Genomic DNA, 27,095 nt, shown 5'->3' with positions numbered 1-27,095 from the left:
GCATGCATCATGTGATTGATTGTGCAAGGCGGGCCTTACCTGATCCCCCCACCAATATTTCATTTCAGTTGGCACTGCTGGGTAGGGGGGTATACAAATTAAATGCATGAATCACCTTCCTTTGCACATGTTCCAGCTTGTCAATATCCTTATTTATAATCGTTTTTAAAATTTATGTGCCCTTCGTCTGAAGATTTCACAATATAAACATACAGGACGAAAGCATGGCTTTCTCAAAAACAAGTCAAGCCAGAGAAATCTCTCCTCCCCTTCTTTTGGATGGAGTTAAAATCTTTGTTGATCAGGGGACAGCTGTGGAAATAGTGCATCTTGATTTCAATAAGGCTTTTGACAAAGTCCCCTGTGATATTTATGTGAGGAAGCTGGTAAAATGTCGGCTGAACAAGGTAACTGTTAGGTGGATTTTGCTGACATAACCTGAACAGTACTCCTTCATGGTTCCTCACCTTCCTGGGGAAAAGTGACAAGTGGGGTGCTGCAACACGTACCTGGTGCCGGTGGACTTGACCCAATCCTGTCAGCAGTTGCTGGTGGATGAGGCCACCATTGAGGCACAGACGATTGTAAAGCACAGGGGCACGTTCTGGGTCAAGCGACAGCAATTCAGCATCAACGTGGCGCTAGGCATCTTCCAGAATCTAATGGACTCTCCTCAAAGGGGTTCCCGGTGTCACTCCCTTCTTCAATGATGTGTTGATTGCTGGGCCCATGCCGAGGGAGTTCAGGGTCTGCCTCTGCACTGTCCTGCACTGTTTCCAGACTGCTGGGCTCAAGATGAAGCGGGAAAAGTGTCTACTAGGAGTGCCCCAGGTGGACTTTCTGGGATTTACGATGGATACAGACGGGGTCCACCCGACCGGGAACAAGGTGCAGGCCATTTGCGACACCCTGGCACCTAAGGGTAAGGCCGAACTCCAGGCCGCCTTGGGTCTATTGAACTTTTACCACACCTTCCCTCCTCATAAGGCGGCGGTAGCGGAACCCCTACACAGGCTCCTAGATGAGCAGCCCTTGTGGGTGTGGGGGCAGTGCCAGGAGGCCACATTCCAGGCAGTCAAGGACTTGCTCATCTTGAACTCGGTCCTGGCGCACTTTGACGAGAGGCTGCTGGTGGTGCTGGCATGCAACGTCTCGCCCTATGGCATTGGCGCCATCCTGGGGCACCACCTTTCAGATGGGAGAGAAGTGCTGGTGGCGTACTTTTCCCAGATCCTCACCGCAGCTGAGCAGAACTACTCGCAAATTGACAAGGAGGGTCTCGCAATCGTGAAGGGGGTAAAGTGTTTTCATGATTTCATGCGCGGGCGCCCTTTATTGTGGTGACTGACCACAAGCCGCTGCTCGGCTTGTTAGTCCCTGAGAAGCAGACCCCCCCCAAGTACTGTCCCCCCGCATTGATTTTCCTTGCCGGCTACCAGTATGCACTGGTCCATCAGCCCAAGAAGGCGATGGGCTATGTGGATGCCCTCAGCCGGCTACCACTACCATAGACCAACCCCAGCCCAGTGCCCGCCAAGAGGTCATGAACCTGGAGCTGCTTCCTGATTGCCCCAATCAGGTGCAGGAACTAGTGTGCCACTCCAAGAAAGATAGGGTCATCTCCCAGGTCCTGGACTGGGTGTGGCAGGGATGGCCCAGTAACAGCCCAGGGCTTTTATGTGGGAGGAGGGTGGCAGTTCCCCAGCCACTCCGCCAAAAGTTCCTCACAGCCAAACACGAGAGACACCCAGGGTTAGTGAGAATGAAGGCCCTTGCCAGGAGTTACGTGTAGTGGCCCCGGATCAATGGAGAGATAGAGGCCTGGGTTAAATACTGCCAGACCTGCAAGGAGTCCCACCTGGATCCCCTGAGGGCCCCCATCCAGTCCTGGGAGTCCACCCAAGAGCCATGGTCCTGCCTGCACATGTACTTCGTTGGCCCCTTCCAGGGAAAAACATCCTTCGTAGTGGTGGACTCCAACACCAAATGACTGGAGGTCACCCTGGAATGGTTCCATTTCTATGGCCGTGGCCATCTGGGTACTACGTAGGCTGTTCATGACCCACGGGCTTCCTGACACCCTCGTCTCAGACAACAGAATTGAATTCACGTCAGAGGAGTTCCAGACTTTCACAGTGCAAAATGCCACCCGCCACGTCTGCTTGCCACCGTTCCACCCAACCACCAATAGCAAAGCAGAGCACACAGTGCAGAGCACCAAAGATACCCGAGACCACCGAGAGCCAGTGTGGTGTAGTGGTTAAGAGCGGTAGACTCGTAATCTGGGGAATCGGGTTTGCGTCTCTGCTCCTCCACATGCAGCTGCTGGGTGACCTTGGGCCAGTCACACTTCTCTGAAGTCTCTCAGCCCCACTCACCTCACAGAGTGTTTGTTGTGGGGGAGGGAGGGAAAGGAGAATGTTAGCTGCTTTGAGACTCCTGAAGGGGAGTGATAAAGCGGGATTTCAAATCCAAACTCCTCTTCATCTTCTTCTTCTCTGCCGCATGATGCAAGGGGGCTGGGAGTACCACCTCACCACATTCCTTCTAGCTCAGCACAGCAATCCCAGCACAACAACCGGCCAGAGCCCAGCGGAACGATTAAAGGCCAGCGCCTCACAATAAGACTTGACCACCTTCACCCCAACAGAGCTCAGGACGAGGCAGCGGCGGGGTGAAGCATGGACCCCCGGACCCAGTGTACACAAAGAATTTCAGGGCAGGCCGTCATGGGTAACTGCCAGTCACCAGGGCGACTTGCCCCATGTATTATGAGGTGCTAACGGGCGGGGGGGGTGGGCAATGCTGACACCGCCACTGCGGTGAGCTACAGCGACCGTTCCTGGGAGAAAACTGGGAGGAGGGCCGGACAGAAGGGTCCCAAGGGGGCAGCTGGGCGGTGAGGCCCATAGAGCAGGAGGAGTGGGCAGGGGCGGCAGAACCACTCTGCACAGAGATGACCGCCAAGGCCGAGCGGCCACAGGAACCAGAGTTGTGACTGAGTGGGCCGGCTGTGCCAGACCAAATGGCCCTGAGCATCCAGCAGCCCTGGAACATGAGCCAGAACCAGAACCCCCAACCGAGGAACACCCCAGGCATCAACTTAGACGTAGGCAACCAGCGTACATTGAGGACAATGAATGCAAACCTCCTATATGTACTGAGCTTGGATCCTAGAACAATATGCAGGTAGGATCCAGAAGGCAGCAACCTGATTGGCCTGTAGGAACAGTCCATTCAGGCTCTAGGAGGGGACATGAATCAGCCAATCACGTGGGACCCACTGTATAAATAATGTATAGATAGCCAGAGGTTTGGGGGGAAATTCATTCACTGCATACTAGGAGCTGAAATAAAGAGCATGAAATCAATACTCCGAGTATATTTCACCCTTTGGGGGGGAGCTCAAGCAGTGGGGAGATTGCAAGGCCTGCCGAGGCAGTTGGTTGCTGGGACGGACAGCATAGCCAGAGCAGAGTCTGGGGTGTAAAAGGTAAAGGGAGCCCTGACTGTTAGGTCCAGTCGTGGATGGCTCTGGGGTTGCGGCGCTCGTCTTGCTTTATTGGCAGAGGGAGCCGGCATACAGCTTCCGGGTCATGGGGCCAGCATGGCTAAGTCGCTTCTGGCGAACCAGAGCAGCGCACGGAAATGCCGTTTACCTTCCTGCCGGAGCGGTACCTATTTATCTACTTGCACTTTGACGTGCTTTTGAACTGCTAGGTTGGCAGGAGCAGGGACCGAGCAACGGGAGCTCACCCCGTCGTGGAGGTTCGAACCACCAAACTTCTGATCGGCTCTGTGGTTTAGACTACAGTGCCACCTGCATCCCTCAGTCTGGGGTGTAAAGGTAAAGGCAACCCACGTCCCTCAAAACTCCACCAGAAGGCCAGGGCCTCTCTCTGATTGGCTACCCTACAAAAGAGGGATGGAGGGAAAATAAAGAGGGCCATTTCTGAGGGAATCTTTTAGAAAGGGCTGGATTTGAGATGGGAGAGAGGGATGATCCAGAGAAGATGGGGATGGGGAGAGGGTGGAGGGAGGGAGAGGTGGCTCTGATCTGAGTGGATCCTCCGCTCTGAGGAGAATATCTATGGAGCCAGAGGAAGGAGCCTCACAGCTGAGATGGGGAGACCATGTTGAGGGTCTGAAGGGAGTATTCAGATGGGAGCGAAGCTGGAGGGAGAAGCTGTGGGAAGACTCTCCTCTTCTTCTGGAGTCTCCTTCCAGTCAGGAGGAGAGAGATCTTCTAGGAAAAGGAGATTCCCAAGTCCGTGGCAAGGGCTGAGAGGATCCCCTGGGTCTGGCATACAAAGGTAAATACCTCAGAAGTGGGATTGCTAAGAGAAAAGTGGCCCCTCGCTGAGAAGGAAGCTGGGCTGTGTCAAAAGTACCTCACGGAAAGACCCCTCATAACTGAGGGGATGAGAGAGAAGCCGCAGAAAGAGAGTTCAGCCTCTCACCACCTATTCTGGAAACCTGAACATCTCCCTGAAGTGCAGCAACTGAATTGGAGGGAAGCTGTGCCTGCAGAACCGCGTTTAATCCTGAGACCTTCAGGTCAACCATCTGCTTTCCCGTGTGTGAGAGGACCTTTTCTGGCTCCCGCTGAATTCTCCCTGCTTTTGGGCGGGACGGGCGTGTCTGCTGATTGGGCAGGCGACTGCGGACTGCGGGAAGCTCGGCTGCCCATTGGCTGGGAGGGCGAGGAGGAGGCTGCTTCCGCTGATCCGGCAGTTGAGAGGCAGCTTGGGCCAAAGCGCTCCGAAATAGCCCGAGAAAGGCGGCCAATCCTCCGGCCGGCCTGTGTCTCCGCTGGCAGGCGGGTCTGAGGAAGGCGAGCTGCTCTTCCTCCTCCGGGCTGGCCTAGGCGGGGCAGCCGCGGGGAAGGAAGCCTGCGAGAAGATGGGGCTGCAGGCCAAGGCAGGGAGGTGCTCAGGGCCCAGCCAAGAGGAGAGGCGGGCAGTGGCCTCGCCAGGGGGGCAGCTGGCCCTCTACAGCCATCGCAAATAGCAGAAAATCATGGAACTCTGAGGTTCTGCCTGGCTACAGGCGTGGGTGGGCTTGGCATTGCAAGGGTTAAAGGGAACCGAGCTGCCTTCCTAGAGAGGCCAGGAAGCAAGGGGGGCAGGTCCTCCAGAGCCAAGGCCCCTCCCTCCCCAGTCCTTTCCTGCTTGGGTGTCTCTCCTGCAAGGGCTGCCTCGCTCTCCCCTCCTGGGATCTGGTGAGTCTCCCCTCTCTCTGGGATCTGGTGGGGGTCCCAGGGCTGCAGCAGGGGAGGAGGCCTGGGGGGCCTGATCTGCTCCTGCGGGGGGGGGGGCAAGTCAGGGTGTAGAGTGTCCTGCCAGGGAGGGGCCAGGTCTGCAGCACTCTCCTTCCTGCAGATCAGAGGATCCCAAACTCATTTGGCCTTCCGCCCCCCCCCTTCAGAAAAACAATGACTCCCACGAAATCTGCTTCTTTAAACAAAGGAGTCCCATTGCACAACAGAGGGAACAGGTGCAAATGGTTTTCCAAAGCTGGACAAGGAGGTGGACTAGCCCCCCCCCCAAAAAAAAAGGTGGGAAAGAGAGGCCAGGAATAAAGAGAGGGATCCCAGCCCATAGTCTGGCTGCTGCATTGGGAACCAGTTTCCCAGCGTCTCCCAGGGCAGCTCCCCACGGAGGCCACTGCAGCAATCCCCTCGCACCCAGAGCATGGCATCCCAGGACCACATCCTCTCTGTCCCAAAGGGATTGTTGCTGGCAAAGCAGCCGGAAATGGGCGCTGCTACTCCCTGAGCCTCCAGGGACCTTGACATCAATGGCTGTGTGTGTGTTCAGCCATCTAAGAGAATAATAATAATAAATTAGCTGCCTAAATTCCAAAGGAGATGTATTTGGCCCCACCCACTTGGCCCTCAGGGGGTTGACTAGATACATACCTGTCCCTCAGAGCAAAGAAAAAGAGACCCCACCCCAGGAGTCTGTCTTGAGAGCGGCAGAGAGTCCAAGTGCAAGAAAAGGAGACAGAAGCAGGGGAGAAATGTGCCCGGAAGTGGGGGTGGGGGGAGAGCAACTCCTGAGGACCCCCGGATGAGGACCCCCTCTAGAGCCAAGCATCCATTTTTCAAATGACTCCCTTGTCAGTCAGTTCTGATTTCATGCATTGACTGGAAGGCAGGAGCAGCCAGGCTGATTCATCTCCCAGAAACCCCTTCAGTTGCCTCCACATTTTGCATTCCTCCTTCTCTTTCTTTTCAAAAAGGTATCTCACAGTTTGGGCTCTGGTGCCGTCCAGTCCTGATTCCTGGCAAGACTCATCCATGCTTGTTCAGGGATCTTGTTTCTTCTCCTGACCTACAAATTCTGTAACAGAACAATGTATTTGCTTTCTAGGATTTGCTAGAGCTTCTCATTAAGACCGACAAAACTTGGCAGAAGATCAAAGGGTGCCCAGAGGGGACAAACTTAGAAAGGGAGTGAAGGTGGGTGATCTTCTGGAACACAGGTGCTGGCAGTGGGTTTTCCTCCTTCTTGTTCTTCTGCATTCCAAGTCCTGCTGACAGGTTATGAAAGATGACAACATGAAAGAGGTTAAAATGGAGAACCATGAAAAAGGAGCCAGGTTTCCTTGAGGTCTGAGGCTGGTGAGGGTGGACAGACTCTTGCTGTGAGGACGACCTCATGTCTCCTGACCAAACTGCAGTCTGTGCAGATATGGAGTCTATGAATGAGGAAGCTAACAAGAACCCAGAGCTGAAGAGCTCTGAGCTGAGGGAGCCACTCCAGGCAGCAGTGCAGACAGCCAAAGAGCAAGATACCCAGTGTATTGTGAAGAGGACTCCCCTGTGTGAGGGCCTGAGGGCCCTGCTCCCGCCACTCACCACCTGGCCCAGGGCGGGGCCTCACTAGGATAGTTGCTGTTACTGCTGGAGGGGCACAGAGTGTTTTTAAAAATGTTTTAAAAATTTCTTTTGAATGTTTTGTATGTGGGGTGGGGTGGGGGTGGGATGGATGTTTGGTTTGGTTTCGGAATTTGTTTGATTTTGATGTTTTTGTAATTTTTACAGTTTTTTTGTTAGTATTGTTCTATTGTGTTTTTTTTAAGGTGTTATTTTGTTCTTAAGGGGAGGGGTCAGGGCTGCCGGGGAGTGGGTCCCAGCCCACAAAATGGCTGGGGCATGTTCCACGGGGGGGGGGGGGCGGGGATGCACTGGGACAACCGATCTCAGTGATCACGGGTAGGAGGAGTTACGCTAAGACCAGACCATGTTGTTACAGAGGAGGCAGGTTTAGTCGTTGTTTGAGGACTATCCCTGCCTCCGGGTCTGGTCCTGACCGGATACTAGAATCAGCAAGGGATACCCACATGACCTGAAGGTGCTGCTGTGCAATGCCAGGTCAATGATTCATAAGACCACTGCCATCCATGACTTGATCATGGATGGAGGACTTGACCTGGCATGTGTAACAGAGGCTTGGTTGGATGAAGCAGATGGGCCTGTCCTTGCCGCTGCTTGTCCACCAGGTTTCTCTTACGCACAGCAACCCAGGTCATGTGGGCGGGGAGGGGGGGTTGCAGTGATTTTTAGGAAGTCATTAGTTTGCACCAGGCGTCCTATTGGGAAGACCCAGTTCTCCGAGTGCATGTTCTGGAAGTTGGGCAATAGGGGCAGTACAGGATTCCTTTTGGTGTACTGACCTCCCTGCACCAAGGATTCCCTACCCGAGCTACTTCAGGTCGTGGCGGATGTTCTCCTGGAGACACCTAGTTTGATCGTCCTAGGGGATTTTAACATCCATGCCGACACGACCTTACAAGGAGCCGCTCGGAACTTTGTGGAAAGCATGGCCTCCATGGGGCTGTCCCTGAATAAGTCTGGCCCAACCCATAGCCGCGGACATGCCTTGGACCTGGTGTTTACCTCTATGGATGTTGGTGATCTGACACTAAGTAAAAGCGAAACGAAAGAAGTGCCATGGTCAGACCACTTCCTGGTGCAACTGGACTTCTCTGCGACCCATTCCCTCTGCAGGGAGGTAGGACCAATGCAGATGGTCCGCCCCCACCACTTAATGGATTCAAATGGTTTCCAGAGAGTGGTAGGGGATGCTTTATCCCATGTTGATGGCCTTTCAGCTGATTCCCTGGTGGCTCGCTGAAATGTGGAGTTAACCAGGGCTATTGACTGTTTGGCTCCGAAGCGCCCTCTCCAATTGCATGGAGCCCAGACAGCCCCGTGGTTTTCCACGGATCTGAGGGCAATGAAACAATCGTTGAGACGGCTAGAGCGCCGGTGGCAGATAACCCATTCTGAAGCTGACTGGATACGGGTTAGAGCTCAATGTCGAGCCTACCAAGTGGCAATAGCGACGGCAAAGAAGACGTTCTTCACCGCCTCTATTGCATCTGCAGAAAACAGCAGCAGGAGACTTTTTCAGGTGGTTCACAATTTAGCGGAACCACCTGCAACATCGGGGCCCAGTACGGGCCACATGATTTCCTGCAATGATTTTGCAAAGTTTTTTGCAGATAAAATCGCTCAGATTCGGGAAGAAGTAGACTCCACCGTGGGAGCAGGGCCGGGGCGGGAGAGTGCTAGAGTTCTGTCTAGTCAAGTTGCGTGGGATCAATTCCAATTTGTTACCTCCAAGGATGTGGACAGGCTGCTTGGACAAGTGAATCCAACCACCTGTCTCCTTGATCCTTGCCCATCCTGGCTTATAAAAGCTAGCCTGGAAGGGCTGGGCGATGGGCTTCGTGGGGTGGTGAATGCTTCCCTCCATGAGGGAGCCTTCCCAGACCCGCTCAAAGAGGCGGTTATTAAACCGCTTCTTAAAAAGCTATCTTTAGATGCGGCCACGATGGCCAACTATCGCCCAGTCTCAAATCTTCCATTCTTGGGCAAGGTGATTGAGCGAGTGGTTGCTGAACAACTCCAGGCACACCTGGAAGAAGCAGACCATTTGGATCCCTTCCAGTCGGGATTCAGGCTTCATCATGGGACTAAAACTGCCTTGGTCGCACTGGTTGATGGGACAAAGGTGAGAGCTGTTTCCTAGTTCTGCTGGATCTCTCAGCGGCGTTTGATGCCATCAACCATAACACCCTTCTGGACCGTCTAGAGGGGCTGGGAGCTGGGGGCACTGTCATACAGTGGTTCCGCTCCTTCCTCCTGGGCCGTGTTCAGAAAGTGGTGGGGGGGGATGAGTGTTCAGACCCCTGGGCTCTCACTTGTGGGGTGCCTCAGGGTTCTGTCCTCTCCCCCATGCTTTTCAACATTTACATGCAGCCGCTGGGAGAGATCATCAGGAGGTTTGGGCTGGGTGTTCATCAGTATGCGGATGATACCCAGCTCTACCTCTCTTTTAAATCAGAACCAGTGAAGGCGGTGAAGGTCCTGTGTGAGTGTCTGGAGGCGGTTGGAGGATGGATGGCGGCTAACAGATTGAGGTTGAATCTTGACAAGACAGAAGTACTGTTTTTGGGGGACAGGAGGCGGGCAGGTGTGGAGGATTCCCTGGTCCTGAATGGGGTAACTGTGCCCCTGAAGGACCAGGTGCGCAGCCTGGGAGTCATTTTGGACTCACAGCTGTCCATGGAGGCACAGGTCAATTCTGTGTCCAGGGCAGCTGTTTACCAGCTCCATCTGGTACGTAGGCTGAGACCCTATCTGCCTGCGGACTTTCTCGCCAGAGTGGTGCATGCTCTGGTTATCTCCCGCTTGGACTACTGCAATGCGCTCTACGTGGGGCTACCTTTGAAGGTGACCCGGAAACTACAACTAATTCAGAATGCGGCAGCTAAACTGGTGACTGGGAGCGGCCGCCAAGACCATATAACACCGGTCTTGAAAGACCTACATTGGCTCCCAGTACGTTTCCGAGCACAATTCAAAGTGTTGGTGCTGACCTTTAAAGCCCTAAACGGCCTCAAAGGCCCAGTATATCTGAAGGAGCGTCTCCACCCCCCATCGTTCTACCCAGACACTGAAGTCCAGCACTGAGGGCCTTCTGGCGGTTCACTCCCTGCGAGAAGCCAAGTTACAGGGAACCAGGCAGAGGGCCTCGGTAGTGGTGCCCTCCCTGTGGAACGCCCTCCCACCAGATGTCAAAGAGAACAACAACTATCAGACTTTTAGAAGACATCTGAAGGCAGCCCTGTTTAGGGAAGCTTTTAATGTTTGATGTATTACGGTATTTTAATATTTTTTTGGAAGCCGCCCAGAGTGGCTGGGGAGGCCCTGCCAGATGGGCGGGGAATAAATAAATTATTATTCTTATTATTATCATCATCATCATCATCATCAAAGGGTTCCTTCCGATCTCTCAGAGGCTTCCTCAGAGCACAGATGGATGAGCAAGACCCAGCTGGCCCTGAAGCAGGAAGAGGCCATGCCAACCAAACTGGGAGCAGTGGGGGATTCTGGGAAAACTCTGTGCTGAAGATCCTGGGTGAGGAGGACACCCTCCGCTCAGAGGTGCAGAGCCAGCAGGTGAGGCAGTTCTGCTGCCAGGAGGCCAAAGGACCCCGAGAGGTTTGCAGCCGACTCTACCACCTTGACCATCAGTGGCTGAAACCAGAAAGGCACACGAAAGCTGAGATGCTGGACCTGGTGATCTTGGAGCAGTTCCTGGCTGTCCTTCCACCAGAGATGGAGATCTGGGTGAGGGAGTGTGGAGCGGAGACCAGTTCCCAGGCGGTGGCCCTGGCTGAAGGTTTCCTCCTGAGTCAGGCAGAGGAGAGAAAGCAGGTGAGAGAGACTTTCCTCTGGATACAATCTTGACCAGAGCCAGGGCCTTTTCGGATGTGGCTCCGTCCTGGTGGAACGCTCTCACAAGAGACCAGGGCACTGTGGGATTTGACATCGTTCCTCAGAGCATGCAAGACAGAGCTGTTCCGCCAGGCCTTTGTTCAGGGTTCAGTCTGGTTCTTTTCTTTCAGTACAAGAATAAGCATTAAAGAGGCTTCCTAGCCCGCTCACACCTCCTTTATAAGACCAGTGGTAACAGTAGTTGGCCCTAGCGAATATTAACCACTCTCAATTTTTACCAGTGGACTGCCGTCTGTCCAGATTTTAATTTGTTTTGAACTAATTTTAAGAAGTATTTTAATTAATCGATTGCCTGTTCTTATATTCTTTGTATACTGTGTTAGATTTATGATGTTAGCCGCCGAAAGATTGGCTCTGACCAGGGAGGGTGGGGTACAAATTAAAAATTATTATTATTGTTATTAGGGGCTCGAAATAGGATGGAGAACATCCCATAATGCTCTACTGATGGCCCATCCTTTTTCTGGGAAGGCATCCATGGAATGAGATCTCACACCCTTAAAGTTTTTTACTTTTCCATTTTCTTTCTGCTATTTCTTGTCATTCATTTTCTGTTTTGAATCCTTGTTGCTCTTTCAGGAAAAGGATCGTTTTGAGGAAATGGACCTGGATTCCTGTGAGGCAGAGAGGCCTCCGTTGGACACCAGAGAGAGGCCACTGGGTAAGGAGGAAGGCGGTTTTTCTCTCTTTGGAGGCATTTGGAACCAAGGGTCCAGAGGAGGGGAGATATATTTTTGCATAACTAACATATGAAATGGGCACAAACGTCCAAATGCACTCACCAGGTAAGGCTTTCTGAAAGGCCTATCTGTAGATAGAGATGCCCTGTTTCACCTGTGAGAGAAGCAGGCACTCCTGGCATCCTGCTTACCTTTTTTCTCTTCCAGGTGACAGAATGATGCCGGCAAAACCTCCTGATCCGCCTTTTCATGGGGGCAGAAGGGAAGCAGCAGCTGTGGAACCAGATCAGGTCAGGGGAAGCTGCCTTGTGGGGACAGAGGCTGAGGGATGGAGCAATGTCATGGACTGGTTGGGCACAGAGGAATGGTGGGAGGAAGCAGCCGGGGAACCAGGAAGGGAGGACGTCTCAGAGCCCAAGGAGTGGAGGTGGAGGAAGGATGAGCGGTCAGAGGGAGAAGAGGGAGAAGCCTGGGAAGAGGAGGTGTCAGAAGCTGAAGGGATAACAGGGCTTAGTGAGCTGGGAGACTCTGAGGCAGAATGCAGTCCAGAATCGGAGGCGGAAGAGGAAGGAGGCAAGTGGGAGAGGAAGGTTGAGAGGCAGAGGTGAGTCAGTAGAAGGAGGAGCCACCGGGGGCTCCCTCTCCTTCTGCCAGAAGCCCCCCTACCTGCTTGTCTCTCATAGCCAGGAGACGTCTGACAATGGAGGAGCAAAGGCAGGCTGCACACTGGCACACTGTTCAATCGCTTGCCAGAAACCCCAGAGAGGAGGGGGCTTGGAAAGCTGTGGGGAGCTGGGGGCCTTCTCTTTTGGCAGCTGATTTCATGGAGGAAGACCCTGTCATGGAATTCTACTCAGTATTGATCCAGGCAGAACTCCAATGTATAGTTACCAGAGTGAAAATGTAAAGACGTTGCAGGATTCCCCAAAAAATTTTTTTTAAATAATATTTATTACTTTTCCAACAATTTAAACACTACAAAAAAAATGAACAATACAATACAATACAATACAAATACAATACAAAAACACTACATAGCACTAACACATTAAACTAACAAAACAAAAGAAAAACAGTTTAAAACACATCAAACAATTTCAATATCTTATCTTTCATTCACTTATTTCAACGACCTCCTCACACCTCCCTTTTTGTATTCCACTTATATTAATTGTCTCAGCAATTCCTTTCCATCTTCCTCTGTTTTCTATCCTATAATTATCTTAACATATTCTAACCTTATTTTTTCCTTTAATACTCTATTGATCTATTTATACTTAATTCCTTTTAACATTTCTACTAAAGCCATATAACTTCATTCCAACATTTTTCTAACATTCATTAATTTTACAGTATTTCTGTAAATAGTCTTTAAACTTTTTCCAGTCTTCTTCCACCGATTCTTCTCCCTGGTCTTGGATTCTGCCAGTCATTTCCGCCAGTTCCATGTAGTCCATCAACTTCATCTTCCATTCTTCCTGGGTGGGTAGATCTTGTGTCTTCCAGTACTTCGCGATGAGTATTCTTGCTGCTGTTGTTGCATACATGAAAAATGTTCTATCCTTCTTTGGCACCAATTGGCTGACCATGCCCAGGAGAAAGGCCTCTGGTTTCTTCAGGAAGGTATATTTGAATACCTTTTTCATTTCGTTATAAATCATCTCCCAGAATGTCTTAATCCTTGGGCATGTCCACCAAAGGTGAAAGAATGTACCTTCAGTCTCATTACATTTCCAACATTTATTGTTGGGCAAATAGTAAATTTTTGCAAGCTTGACTGGTGTCATGTACCACCTATAAATCATTTTCATTAAGTTTTCTCTTAGGGCATTACATGCCGTGAATTTCATACCTGTGGTCCATAACTGTTCCCAGTCAGCCATCATTATGTTATGTCCAACATCTTGTGCCCATTTAATCATACCTGATTTCACCATTTCATCCTGAGTGTTCCATTTCAACAGCAAGTTATACATTCTTAACAAATTCTTGATTTTGGAATCTAACAATTCTGTTTCCAATCTTGATTTTTCCACCTGGAAACCAACTTTTTTGTCCAAATTAAATGCCTCCATTATTTGGTAATAATGGAGCCAATCTCGCACTTTGTTTTTCAATTTTTCAAAGCTCTGCAATTTTATTCTGTCTCCATCTTGTTCCAAAATTTCCCAATATTTCGGCCATTTGGCCTCCATATTGAGTTTTTTCTGTGCCTTCGCTTCCATTGGTGACAACCATCTTGGGGTTTTCTTTTCTAACAAATCCTTATATCTTATCCAAACATTAAACAATGCTTTTCTAACAATACGATTTTTAAATGCTTTATGTGCTTTTACCTTATCGTACCACAAATATGCATGCCAGCCAAATGCATTATTGAAGCCTTCTAGATCCAACACGTCGGTGTTTTCAAGAAGCAGCCATTCTCTCAGCCAGCAAAAAGCAGCTGATTCATAATAAAGTTTAAGGTCTGGCAGGGCAAATCCACCTCTTTCTTTGGCATCAGTTAATATCTTAAATTTTATTTGAGGCTTCTTGCCCTGCCAAACAAATCTGTAAATATCTTTCTGCCACTTCTTGAAACAGTCCATCTTATCCAAAATTTTCAATGTTTGAAACAAAAGCAACATTCTTGGCAACACATTCATTTTTATCACAGCAATTTGACCTAACAATGATAACTTCAAATTTGTCCATATTTCTAAATCCTGTTTCACTTCAATTCAACATTTTTCATAATTATCCTTAAATAAATTCACATTTTTGGCAGTCATGTTAACCCCTAAATATTTCACTTTCTTAACCAATGTTAGTCCTGACTCCTCCTGAAGCTTCTCTCTCTCATTCACAGTTAAGTTTTTCTCTAAAACCTTAGTTTTCACAGGATTCCCCAAAATAGACCAGAGGCAATTGTATTTCATCCAGCAGAGCTTTACTGCTACTGAAGACAAATGAGCATAATGGTCCCAAATCCAAAACATTCAGGATTGGCCCTGTCCATAAGAAATCCAGTTGCAGCAGACTTAACTGAAACTTACCACAACTTATAATGTCTAAACCTTAAGACTCAGCTTACTATGTACAGAACACCAGAAGGAAGAGAGATAGAACGAGAAAGAGAAACCCAGGCTCCTTCTGGCCTCTTCTTATAGTCAGCATAACCTTGACAGAAGACATAACAGAACCACTTTAACCCAGCTGTACTCAGGCTGCGAGGCCTGGGTCCTTGTGCCAAAGGCCAAGCTCAGAAAGGGTGGCCCTAGGTCCCAAAAGATGATTTTCTGTGGGTATAAGCCAGGGACCAAGGGGTGGAGATTTGCCTATCCAACAGGCAATCAGTCCAGGATTCTGCTCAGCAGCAGTGCTGAGTTCTGTGAGTAGAATGGATGGACACGCATACATGGGAACCCTGATGTTCTTTCAGAGAGTCTGCTTGACTCTGCTGATGAGGAAGAGGTAGAGGTTGAACCTGCTGCTGAGGCACAGAGTCCTGACCCAGAGCAGGTAGAGGGAAGAACTTCTAAAGCTGTGAAGCTTGAACAGAGAAGTGCTCCTTCCTCACCCAGAGGTTCAGCTGAGAAGTCTAAATGGCGCAGTGAGTCAGAGGGGGAGCTCTCTGAGGCCAAGGACATTCTAGCTGGTCCTAGTGGGTCTGAGGGGGTACCTGAAACTGGGTTGAGATGTTCAGCTCGCACAACGAAAGGTAAACCTCCTGACAGGTTTGCAGTCACAAGTGTGTGGGTTGGCATGGCACAGTGTGAAGCCGAGAGTTTTGAGGATGTTCAGAAACTGCCTCGGGAAGAAGCGAGGAAATGGCAGGAGGCAATGCAGAAGGAGATGAGCTCAATGGAGTCTCTAGGTGTGTTCTCCCTCACAACGTTGCCAGTGGGCAAACAGGCCGTTAGCAGCCGCTGGGTTTACCATCTTAAACCCACAGCAACGGGAACCACAGTACAAGGCTAGGCTAGCAGCCAGAGGGTTCACGCAGCAAAAGGGGCTGCATTATACCGCGGTATATGCTCCTACTTCCAGATGTGAATTTCTGCACATGCTCTTAGCCATTGCTGCACAAAGAGGTTTTCTTTCTTTTTTTTTAATAATTTTTTATTGGTTTACAACAAAAACAAAAACACATATTAATTTCACATCGAATTTTTCACAAATTCTTCTTTTTTGGACTTCCTTCAGCTTTTCCGTAAATCATCCATAGTCATTATTTAAATTACGCATTTCTTAGATTTATATTGACATTATTTATATCTTTCTTTCTATTCCGTTTAGACAATACTTCTTAATTTTTCACAGTGCTTCTTTAAATCCCTCTAGCATTATCTGTCCCTCACTTCTATTTTCCAGATATTCCACAAATTTCCCCCAGGCCTCGATGAACTTTTGGTCTCTTAAATATCTAATCTTCCCTGTCAATTTATCCAATTCCGCATAGTCTAACAGCTTCATTCTCCAGTCTTCCACTGTCGGTATTTCCTGTTGTTTCCATTTTTGGGCTAGTAACACTCTTGCGGCTGTCACTGCATATTGAAAGAATTTACAGTCCTTTCTTTTTATCTCATTTCCTAGTATTCCTAACAGAAAGACCTCTGGTTTCTTTATAAATGTATATTTTAAAATCTTCTTCAATTCATTATATATCTTTTCCCAGAAGTCTTTCACTTTCTTACATTCCCACCACATATGGTAAAAAGAACCTTCTTTATCTTTACATTTCCAACACTTTTTGCATGTCTTATACGTTTTCACTAGTTTTACCGGTGTTATATACCATCTATAAAACATTTTCATAACATTTTCTTTTAACGTCATACATGCTGTAAATTTTAAATTTTCTTTCCAAAGTCTTACCCAGTCCTCAAATTGTATGTTATAGCCAAAGTCTCTGGCCCAGTGAATCATTACCGACTTAACTTCTTCATCCTTTAAATTCCATTCTAGCAACAGCTTACATTTTGGATAAAATTTTCACATTATCTATTATTTCAATCTGAAATTTAGAATCCTTGTCAGCATAGCCACATTCTTTACTATGTTTCCTAAACATTTCATTTATTTGAAAATAATGCAACCAGTCATAATGCAATCTGCACAAATAATGCAACCTGCACAAAGAGGTTTTCAGGTGTATCACTTTGATGTGGATGTGGCCTATTTCATGGAACTTTGAAGTGTCAGGCATAGCTCTAATGGCTTTAGCCCAAACGTAGCAGAGTTTTCCTGCACAGCGAAGAAGCTAGTTGAGGTGGAAATGACTAGTCAGCTAGACTCAGAATAACTATTTACAGGATTTATTAAAAGGAAAAATAAAACCAGCAGAGTTTCTGCATACAAAACAAAGCAAAATAAATCCTTTCTTTCTCTCTCTCTCTTAACCATACACAGCACTTCTACTCCTAACACACCCCTAACACACCAAACTGTGCTAGCAATCCCTAGATAACAGAGTTGAGTGCTGGTCGTTAACCAGTCAGAGTAAGTAGTTTCTAGGTCAAGCTGACCTTGGCTTTCTGCCAAGAGTAAATTGACACGGCCTTGAGTTAATTGTGTGAAGCCAGAATCTGTAAGTTTCCCATGAGAACCAATTAACAGAAACTGAACACCCCCTCATAGATTCTGCTGGACAATTAACATCAAATACACCTATGTAGGAGATTATTTTTCCAGCAAACCTAAACCCTTGCACATTCGCTTGTTCTTTACCTTTGCCAATGGTTTAGTTAACACATCTGCTACATTTTCTTCACTTGATACATAAGTACAGGTGATTACATTGTCTTGTACACAGCAACGCACATTTTGGTATTTTACAGAGATATGTTTGGAACGCGATTTGAAACCCTCTGTTTTACTTAAGGTTATACAAGCTTGATTATCAATGTAAACTTGTACTGGTTCTCCACAATTTACATTTAAATCTGTTAACAAATGCTTGAAATAAATCACCTCGTTGCACAATTCACTCAACGCGGCGTACTCTGATTCCGTTGATGACACACTTACAACGTCTTGCTTGCGTGACCGCCAGCTGATTAAAGCTCCACCAACCATTATGACTAGTCCTGTGACAGATTTTCTATCCGGCAAATTTCCCCAGTCACTATCACAGTAGCAACTCAACATTTCATCCTCTGAAGAATTTAATTGTAACATATAGCCAATTGTCTGTTTGAGGTATCTCAGAACTTGTTTTACCCCTTTCCAGGCATTTAGTGTGGGTTTTGAGACCAATCTACTTAATATGCCTACTGCATAGCTAATATCAGGTCTGGACCACTGTGCTAGATACAATAAACTTCCAATTACAGAATGATATACATCAGGATGTTCAAATTCAGGACTCTCATCTGTATGAAGTGTTTTTATGAAACCTGGATCATAGGCACCACTGCCCCTTTGCAATCCTGCATCCTGTATGTAGTCAGTAGTTGTTTAACTTTGTTCTGCTGACTAATTAGGCAGCTGCCATCTTGGGCCCAGCACACTTCCAACCCTAGATATGTCCTAAACGGGCCTAAGTCTTTCACTTTGAACTTACTGGACAATTGCTTGGCAAACCTTTTAGTTTGTTTATCTGTTTTGCAAGCATACAATACATCATCTACATAAATCAGACAAAACTCTTGATCACTGCCTGTACCACGTACATAAACACAATTGTCAGCTGTACTCTGCTTGAAACCAAATGACACTAAGGCCTCATGGAAACATTTGTTCCAAGATCTTGCAGCCTGTTTGAGACCATATAGAGCTTTGTTTAATTTCAACACTCTATTGGAACCTGTCTCATAACCAGGCGGTTCGGCTAGATACAGGTCTTCTGATATTGATGCATGTAAATATGCAGTCTGGATATCAAAATGGTTTAACAGGAGTTTTCTCTTTGCTCCAAGCGTTAGAATCAGCCTTACACTGTCCCCCTTAGCAGTAGGGGAAAAAGTCTCGTCATAATCTTTTCCAGGCCTCTGAGAGTATCCTTGAGCCACTAAACGAGCTTTGTATTTGTACTCTCCTGTCACCAGAGGTTTAAGTTTGTACACCCACCTGCAGCCTACAATCTTTGCCCCCTCAGGCGCTGCTACTGGTGTAAAAACCTTGTGCTCATTCAGAGAGGACATCTCTTCCTCCATTGCCTGCTTCCAGAGCTCTGCCTCCTCTTTTGGTAACTTTAACACCTCCTGAAAACTCTTGGGCTCTGCAATTACACTAAACACATTTGCAGTATCTGGAGAAAAACGCACCGGAGGCACTCCTTTGTTTTGTCTTTTAGATCTTCTGGGAGAAAATTTTTCTTCTGACCCACTTTCCTCCTCAGAACTACGACCTCTCTTTTGTTGCTTAGCAACTGGTCTCTGGCTAATTCCACTTTCTTGAGAGCTCTTATCTGAACTTTCCTCCCCCTCAGACTCTGATTCTCTATGTTTACCTTCAGAGTCATGAAGCTCCTGGGAAGGTTCAAACCAAACCTCAGTATTGGCATGTAGTCTCTCCCAGCCACTATGTTCACAAAAACTGGCATTCCTGGAGATCACAATGCCATTTGTCCCTTCAGCAAAGCGGAAACCTTTTCCCAGCTCCTGGTAACCTACAAACACTGTTTGGTCTTAGGATCTCCCTTCTTTCTCATTTGTTTTGGAATTAATACCCAGGCTTTTGATCCAAACACATGCAAATGGTCAATTTTGGGTTTTTTCTGAAACAATTTAAAGTATGGAGTTGTACCTATTGTTTGATGAAAGAGCCTATTTTGGAGATAACACGCGGTGAGCATGCTCTCCCCCCAATAAGACATGGGCAAATCAGCATCATCAAGCATGGCAAACATCATGTCTTGTAAAGATCTGTTTTTTCGCTCTGCAACGCCATTCTCCTCTGGGGAAAAAGCGTTCGTTTTTCTATGCCCAATGCCACGCTTTTGTAACCAATCTCTAAAAGCATTTGACATAAATTCGCCACCTCTGTCCATCTGAATCCTTTTGAGTTTAATGGACAGAAATCTTTCCACAGATGCCACCCAGCCTTTAAACTTAGTGAACACGTCACCCTTATTCTTCATGGGAAAAACCCAAGAATAACGCGTGGCGTCATCCACAATTGTTAATGAAAAACGCGATCCACCCCTGCTTACAGCAAACGGACCAATTACGTCCATGTGAACCAGCTGTAGCGGTGACTCACTAACTCTGTCACTTCTGGGGTAAGAGACTCTGTGGGTTTTAACCTTTTTACAAACATTACAATCAAGGTACTTGTTACAACTCTTTAAATTACCCCCATCAGCCAATTCAGACATTTTTAGTATACTTTTCCAGCCAGCATGCCCCATTTTCCTATGCAATAAGTGCACACAGTTGTCATGTATAGCTTTGTTATTCACTGCAGGCTGAGATTTACTGACTACTGCTGCAACTTGAGATCCTGCTTTAAGCCAAAACAAGCCTCCCTCTGACTTAGCAGTGCCTAAAATCTCACCAGCCTTCTTAATAATGCAACTGTCTCCTTCAAAATACACTTTAAACCCAGCTTTTAGCAAACAATCTACAGACTTCAGATTGCTCCTTAATGAAGGCACATAAAGTACATTTTGCAGGCATTCATGAAGACAAGGAACAAAAACTGCACCCCCCGAAATCACTTCGGAAGTACTTCCGTCTGCTAGAGCCACCTGGCTGCGCTGTGCTGAGTTCTTGGAAACAAACAATTCATCTGAATTTACGATGTGCCGAGACGCTCCCGAATCGACCACCCAGACAGCTTGTTTCTCATCAGCAATCTTGACCTCGGCGGTCACCAGCTGAGCCGACTGTTTTTGTTTGAAGAACTTCTTTTTCCGCTGCTGCTGCTGCTGCTGCTGATCTCGTCTCTGCTCCTGCACCGGCAACTGAGACTTGACCAACTCAGGACATTGTCGTTTTAGATGCGCTGAAGACCCACATCGGAAACAACGCCTAACAGCAAACGCAGACTCCTCACCGGCACGCTGCTCTTGCTTCACCCCTGGCACGGCATGAGAACTCCTTCCAAACCGCCCGCCTGTAGAAGCCTCTGCAGCCAACGACCTTTCTTGCCTCTTCTGCCACTCTTCAATCAAACGCCCAGTAACGTAACTGATTGATAAATCACGCTCCTGTATGCCTTCTAGAGACAAAACTAAATTATCCCAGCTTTCCGGGAGAGAACTCAAAATAATAGCCACCTTCTCCTGCTGGTCTAATGCAGTCTCTTTCCTGTAGCGCAGCAAACTTTAACTGTAAACTTTGTAGGTGTTCCTGCATTGTAACCCCAGGCTGTAACATTGCCTTGTACAATGCCTTGCGAATGAACAGCTTGGAAACCGCTGTCTCACGCACATGGAGTTCTTTAAGTGCTTGCCACACACCTCTAGCTGTCTTGATTCCCCTCACATACGGCAACTGGGAATCTTCCAGCCCCAAGACAATTGTGGCCCTTGCTCTTTGGTCTTTATCAAGGTCTTCATCATCAGGCTTTGCAGGAAACTTACTCACCACTTGCCAGAGACGATCCCTCTGCAGCACTGCCTGCATGCGTTCCGACCACAGCAAGTAATTGGAGTCATTCAGACGCTCAAAAGCCATCTGAACTGGTTGTGAGGCCATCTTGAGAGCGATGTCCCTGGAACCCGGAACCAGCTACTCACGACCACCGAGAGAGAAAACAGGAACCACAGCACCCAGCACTCACACGCTGCAGCTGTTGTCCTTGTGTCCACTGCGTCACCAGCTCACCACAGTCAGGAAACAGCCAGTGTCCATCTGCTGCACCAACAGGAACAACAACTTCTGGAACTACTGGAACCAACGCCGTTGATGCTGACACCACCACAACTCAGGCTGGCAGCACAATGCCCATAACCTCATGGAACTTTGAAGTGTCAGGCATAGCTCTAATGGCTTTAGCCCAAACGTAGCAGAGTTTTCCTGCACAGCGAAGAAGCTAGTTGAGGTGGAAATGACTAGTCAGCTAGACTCAGAATAACTATTTACAGGATTTATTAAAAGGAAAAATAAAACCAGCAGAGTTTCTGCATACAAAACAAAGCAAAATAAATCCTTTCTTTCTCTCTCTCTCTCTTAACCATACACAGCACTTCTACTCCTAACACACCAAACTGTGCTAGCAATCCCTAGATAACAGAGTTGAGTGCTGGTCGTTAACCAATCAGAGTAAGTAGTTTCTAGGTCAAGCTGACCTTGGCTTTCTGCCAAGAGTAAATTGACACGGCCTTGAGTTAATTGTGTGAAGCCAGAATCTGTAAGTTTCCCATGAGAACCAATTAACAGAAACTGAACACTATTTGAACTCAGACCTCCAGGAGGATCTGTACATGCTTCCTCCTTCAGGGTTTGAGGGCAATGAGCCAAATACTGTATGGAGGCTTCACAAGTCTATTTATGGTTTGAAGCAATCGGCCAGAAATTGAAACTTGTACCTGGATGAAGCCTTAGAGAAGCTAGGTTTCAAGAAGTCTCTTGCTGACAGCTGCCTGTACCTTAAAGGGTCAGGAGAGTCACAGGAAATGGTTTTAGTCTTTGTTGATGATACCATTTATACCTCAAGGGCAGACAAACAGGTGCAGAAGTTTGCCAAAGAGCTTGGAAAACGGTTTCAGCTCAAGAACCTGGGTGCAGTAAGGATCTACTTAGTTGTTCAGATAGGCAGGACTGAAGATGGAAGCTTCTTGCTCAGTCAGAAAGGCAAGATTGAGCAGTTGCTTGAGAAGTTCAGAATGTCTGATTGTGCAGGGGTTAGGGTACCCATGGAGACAAGCTACGTGAAAGACAGTCGGCTAGCAGGACGTGTTGAGTTTGAGAACGCTGAGCTCTTCCAGTCCGCTCTGGGTAGTCTGTTGTATCTGTCCCAATGGAGCAGGCCGGACATTGCTTTTGCTACCAATCTGCTCAGTAGGGAAGCATCAAAGCCCAGTGTAAATGCCTGGCATGGTATCAAGCGGGTGCTGCGTTACCTGCAGGATACCAAGGACTTCAGTCTCAAGCTGTCAGCTGCAGGTGAGACGGCGCTTACTTGCTGGGCAGATAGCGACAGGGCGAATCTGGATGACAGGAAGTCCATATCTGGGATGGTAATAAAGTTTGGGGAATCTCTAGTTGGGTGGAAGTCCCGGAAGCAAAGTCTCATTGCGCTGTCCTCTACTGTCCTCGGAATTGTGCAGGGAACTGGAGTTCTATAGATGCCTGGTGCAAGAGATCTATGGGGATTGTTGCCTGCCCATCACTGTTTGGGAAGACAATCAACCCTGTCTGAAGTTGGCAGAATCTGGGCAGTTTAAGGCCAGAACCAAGCATGTAGACATACGTTTCCAGAATGCGTGTCAAAGTGTCAATCCTATTGAAAGCAACCCTATTGAAACAACACAGCAATTAAGAGGAAGGAAAGAACAGAACATTGTGTAGCAGATCATATTTCTGCTGTCTCAGAAGAGGACATTTCCTTTTTCTTTTAGGGCCCAGTGTGCTTTGAAGATGTCGCTGTTTGTTTCACGGACGAGGAGTGGGCGTTGCTGGATCCTGACCAGAGAGCTCTGCATAAGGACGTCATGGAGGAGAATCGTGGGATCGTGGCCTCTCTTGGTAAGGCTCCCTGTGGGATCGTCCTATCTGCCTGGAAATTCAAAAAATACCTCTATGTAACAAACCTCATACATTTCCACAGAGCTCAACAGTGCCCAATACAACACCTGGGAACCTAACACCCCCACAAGAAACCTTGAACAGCAAATTCCAGTTTTTTTTGTTTTGTTTTTTATGGTACCTGAAGAAGTGTGCATGCACACGAAAACTCATAGTAATAACAAACTCAGTTGGTCTCTAAGGTGCTACTGGAAGGATTTTTTTTTTATTTAGCTTCAGAGTTGTTTGGAAAGATAAGTAGCTTCTGTCAAGTTTTCTGTTTTTGTTTTTGCTGCTGTCAGTCTTGGGTTGACCAGAGAGACGACTAACATTGGAGATGGAGGGGATGCCATGATTGGGCCAAACAAAATCCATCCCAGAGAAGAGCCAGGCTTATTGAATCTCAGGTAGTAGTAGCAGTGATAATAATAATAATAATAATAATAATAATAATAATAATAATAATAATAGTAATTTTTATTTCTACTCTGCCCACCTGGCTGGGTGGCCCCAGCTGCTCTGGGGGGCTTCCAACACTTATAAAAACCAGAAACATTAATCATAACAATCTGTCCCCATATAAAAAGTACATTAACTTTAAAATGAACAACTTACACTAGTGGCCAAAATTGTGGAAACCTTTTGGAGAAAGTGTATTTCAGAGCTCTGATACCTCACAACACCACTTTTTTGGGAGTAATAGCATAAAACTATATATCAATGGAAAAATACTTTAATGAAGAATGTAATGATTTTCTTCTGTCATGCAGGCACAGTCTCTCCAGTCTTCGATCATCACTTGCTGTTGTGCACCTTTTCCTGCCTTTACCAGTCTGATTTTGGAGTGACTGAGTCTCTTATACCTCTTCAAAAATATAGACCAGCTTTGGTTAAGTTTCCCCCAATCTTTCTTCTAATTTCTTCATACCTGTAGCCTTGTTCACTTAATAGTACGATTTTACATCTCTTTCTGGGTAACTAGTCAACTCTTTGTACCATTTTTTAATTTTATTAAGTTTTACAAACTCACCAAATGAAAGAACCAAGAAACCAGCCAAATTGATAGCAATCACATAATACACTGACAAAAGTCAACCTAAGCAAGTTGTGCTTCCCTTTTCTGGTTATATGTCTATAACCTTTGATAGAATACAGATAATTGAACAAACTTTGTTGCACTACATTCTTGATTAAATTATCTTTCCATTGCTATATAATATTATGGTATTACAGTCATACCTCGGGTTACAGTCGCTTAAGGTTGTGTGTTTTCGGGTTGCACACTGAGCCGAACCTGGAAGTAACAGAATGGGTTACTTCCAACAAAGGTGCACATGCGCAGAACCACCAAATTACGACCCACGCATGCGCAGATGCAACGCTGCTGGTGGCGAACGCTGCGAGTTGTGAACATGTCTCCCACACAGATCATGTTTGCAACCCGAGCATCCACTGTACTCCAAAAGAAGTGGTGTTATGAGTCATCAAACATCTGAAATGCACTTTTTTCTAAAAGGCTTTCACAATTTTGTTGTTGTTGTTTAGTCGTTTAGTCGTGTCCGACTCTTCATGACCCCATGGACCAGAGCACGCCAGGTACCCCTGTCTTCCACTGCCTCCCGCAGCTTGGTCACAATTTTACCACTACAGTATATCAAAAAAAGCAACATTCAACAACCCATCAGAATCTAATAAGAAATATGTTGGTTAATGACAAACCACAAAGGTAATGAACACACACCCAACTCCCTTCAGTTATTCTTCATGTGTTCCTGAGGCTCTAATCTCTTTTTGTCTCCATTGCAGATTGTGATGAATTGGAAATCGAGAACAAAGGTGAGCATGACAAAATCCCCAGAGAGGAGAAGCCATGCAAAAATTTGGAGTGTGGAGACAGATACCCTCAGAGCTCCAATCTCACCAAGCATCAGAGAATTCATACAGGAGACAAACCCTATCAGTGTTGGGAATGTGGAAAGAGCTTCAGGACGAGCTCCCATCTCACTTCCCATCGAAGAATTCATACAGGGGAGAAACCCTATCAGTGTTGGGAATGTGGAAAGAGCTTCAGGACGAGCTGCCATCTCACTAAGCATCAGAGAATTCATACAGGGGAGAAACCCTATCAGTGTGGGGAATGTGGAAAGAGCTTCAGTCACAGTTCTGATGTCACTAAGCATCAGAAACTTCATACAGGGGAGAAACCCTATCAGTGCATGGAATGTGGGAAGAGCTTCAGTAGCAGCTCCAATCTCATTTCCCATCAGAGAATTCATACAGGGGAGAAACCCTATCAGTGTTGGGAATGTGGAAAGAGCTTCAGGACGAGCTCCCATCTCACTAAGCATCAGAGAATTCATACAGGGGAGAAACCCTATCAGTGTGGGGAATGTGGAAAGAGCTTCAATCAGAGCTCCAATCTCAATTCCCATCAGAGAATCCATACAGGAGAGAAACCCTATCAGTGCATGGAATGTGGAAAGAGCTTCAGTCACAGCTCTGCTGTCACTAAGCATCAGAGAATTCATACAAGAAATAAACACTATCAGTGTGGGGAATGTGGAAAGAGCTTCAGGAATAGCTCCCATCTGACTTCTCATCAAAGAATTCATACAGGGGAGAAACCCTATCAGTGCATGGAATGTGGAAAGAGCTTCAGTCAGAGCTCCAATCTCAATTCCCATCAAGGAATTCATACAGGGGAGAAACCCTTAATTCTATAGCTTTAGGAGCCAGGCAAATCCGCACCTTGTTAACCAGGCCTTTGGCTGAGTGACATCTAAGGCCCTTTTAAAATGTGGTGGGGAGTTGAGTTACTGATGTGGATTTTGTGTTTTTATGTTGTAACTGTCCTGAGACATGTGGGAACAGGAGTCAACACCTAGAGGCCAAGGGGTTTTTGCCCCCCAATGATATATTTGAGGGGGCCGCCACCCCAGTTGATAGGCATTGCCATTCCAATGCCCTGCATGCGTCATGTGATTGATTGTGCAAGGCACGCCTTACCTGGCCCCTTCCTCCAATATTTTATGCAAGTTGGCACCACTGCGTCGAGTGGTATACAAATTAAATAAATACATAAATCACCTTCCTTTGCACATGTTTCAGCCTGTCAATATCCTTATTCATTATCATTTTTAATATTTATGTGCTTTTCATCTGAAGATTTCACAACAGAAACATACAAGATAAAAGCATGGCTTTCTCAAAAACAAGAAAAGCCAGAGAAATCTCTCCTCCCCTTTTTTTGGATGGAGTTACAAACTTTGTTGACCAGGGAACAGCTGTGGAAATAGTGCATCTTGATTTCAGTAAGGCTTTTGACAAAGTACCCCATAATATTTTTGCGATTAAGCTTCTAAAATGTGGGCTGAATGAGGAAACTGTTAGGTGGATTTGACTAACCGAATCCAAAAAGTCCTCCTCCATGGTTCCTCATTATCCTGGGGAAAAGTGACAGGAGGGGTGCTGCAGGGTTCTGTCCTGGGCCCCTTGTTGTTCAACGTCTTTATGAGCGACTTGGATGAAGGAACTGAGGGGGTGCTCATCCCATTTGCCGATGACACCAAACGGGGAGCGGAGGCCAATGTGGCAGAAGGCAGAATGAAGCAACCAGAAGTCACCTCAACCCGATGGACAGGTGACCCCTCCTCCTTTTCCTCTCCCCCCAAGCCATCAATACAGCTAACACAATCAATATTCCCCCCAGCCTCACACCTCCACAGAGATCCCCACCCAACACCAGTCCAGGTGACATAAAAAGACACTCCCCATTACCCAACAATCTACAACTCACTCTCAGCACCCCTCCCCACGCCTTACTAAGTAAAATAATTGCCCTTGTTGCAAGGATTTTTAAGGTACCAGTGACCCACTCAAATTGTGTCCCAGAATTGACAGACGCAGCAGTGGAGAAAAAGAAAGTGATATTTATTGCTGAGCAAT

The 27,095-nt window shown here is 47.2% G+C and overlaps 2 protein-coding genes and 1 pseudogene across 4 annotated transcripts in view; 2 read left to right on the top strand and 1 right to left on the bottom strand.

The window, feature by feature from the left end:
* LOC128412026 (zinc finger protein 420-like) overlaps window positions 1-27,095 on the top strand; it is a 342,858-nt gene that overhangs the window by 141,762 nt on the left and 174,001 nt on the right. For 2 of the 3 annotated variants that reach the window (XM_053384806.1, XM_053384803.1), the window contains exon 1: window positions 4,899-5,221. The exons of the other annotated variant lie outside the window; for it this stretch is intronic. The gene's annotated coding sequence lies outside the window, so the exon portion shown is untranslated. Of the gene's footprint in view, window positions 1-4,898; window positions 5,222-27,095 lie in introns of those variants that run through there. 3 annotated transcript variants of the gene reach the window in all.
* LOC128412189 (zinc finger protein 420-like) overlaps window positions 1-27,095 on the bottom strand; it is a 215,270-nt pseudogene that overhangs the window by 74,463 nt on the left and 113,712 nt on the right.
* On the top strand, window positions 10,293-26,900 carry LOC128412066 (zinc finger protein 3-like). Its single transcript, XM_053384914.1, has 5 exons — window positions 10,293-10,732; window positions 11,393-11,474; window positions 11,701-11,783; window positions 22,985-23,111; window positions 24,957-26,900. Exons 1-5 carry the CDS (start codon window positions 10,331-10,333, stop codon window positions 25,871-25,873), a joined length of 1,611 nt encoding a protein of 536 aa, XP_053240889.1. The 5' UTR covers window positions 10,293-10,330; the 3' UTR covers window positions 25,874-26,900.

The sequence above is a fragment of the Podarcis raffonei genome, chromosome 4, assembly GCF_027172205.1.
Source record: "Podarcis raffonei isolate rPodRaf1 chromosome 4, rPodRaf1.pri, whole genome shotgun sequence".
Classification (NCBI taxonomy): domain Eukaryota; kingdom Metazoa; phylum Chordata; class Lepidosauria; order Squamata; family Lacertidae; genus Podarcis; species Podarcis raffonei.
Note: the sequence above shows the minus strand (reverse complement) of the source record. Positions and strands in the feature narration are given on the sequence as shown.

Coding starts and splice junctions, on each gene's coding strand:
- LOC128412066 (XM_053384914.1), top strand. CDS start 10,331: ATGGATGAGCAAGACCCAGCTGGCCCTGAAGCAGGAAGAGGCCATGCC. Junction 11,475..11,700: donor CACCAGAGAGAGGCCACTGG/GTAAGGAGGAAG, acceptor TTTCTCTTCCAG/GTGACAGAATGATGCCGGCA. Junction 11,784..22,984: donor CAGCTGTGGAACCAGATCAG/GTCAGGGGAAGC, acceptor TTTTTCTTTTAG/GGCCCAGTGTGCTTTGAAGA.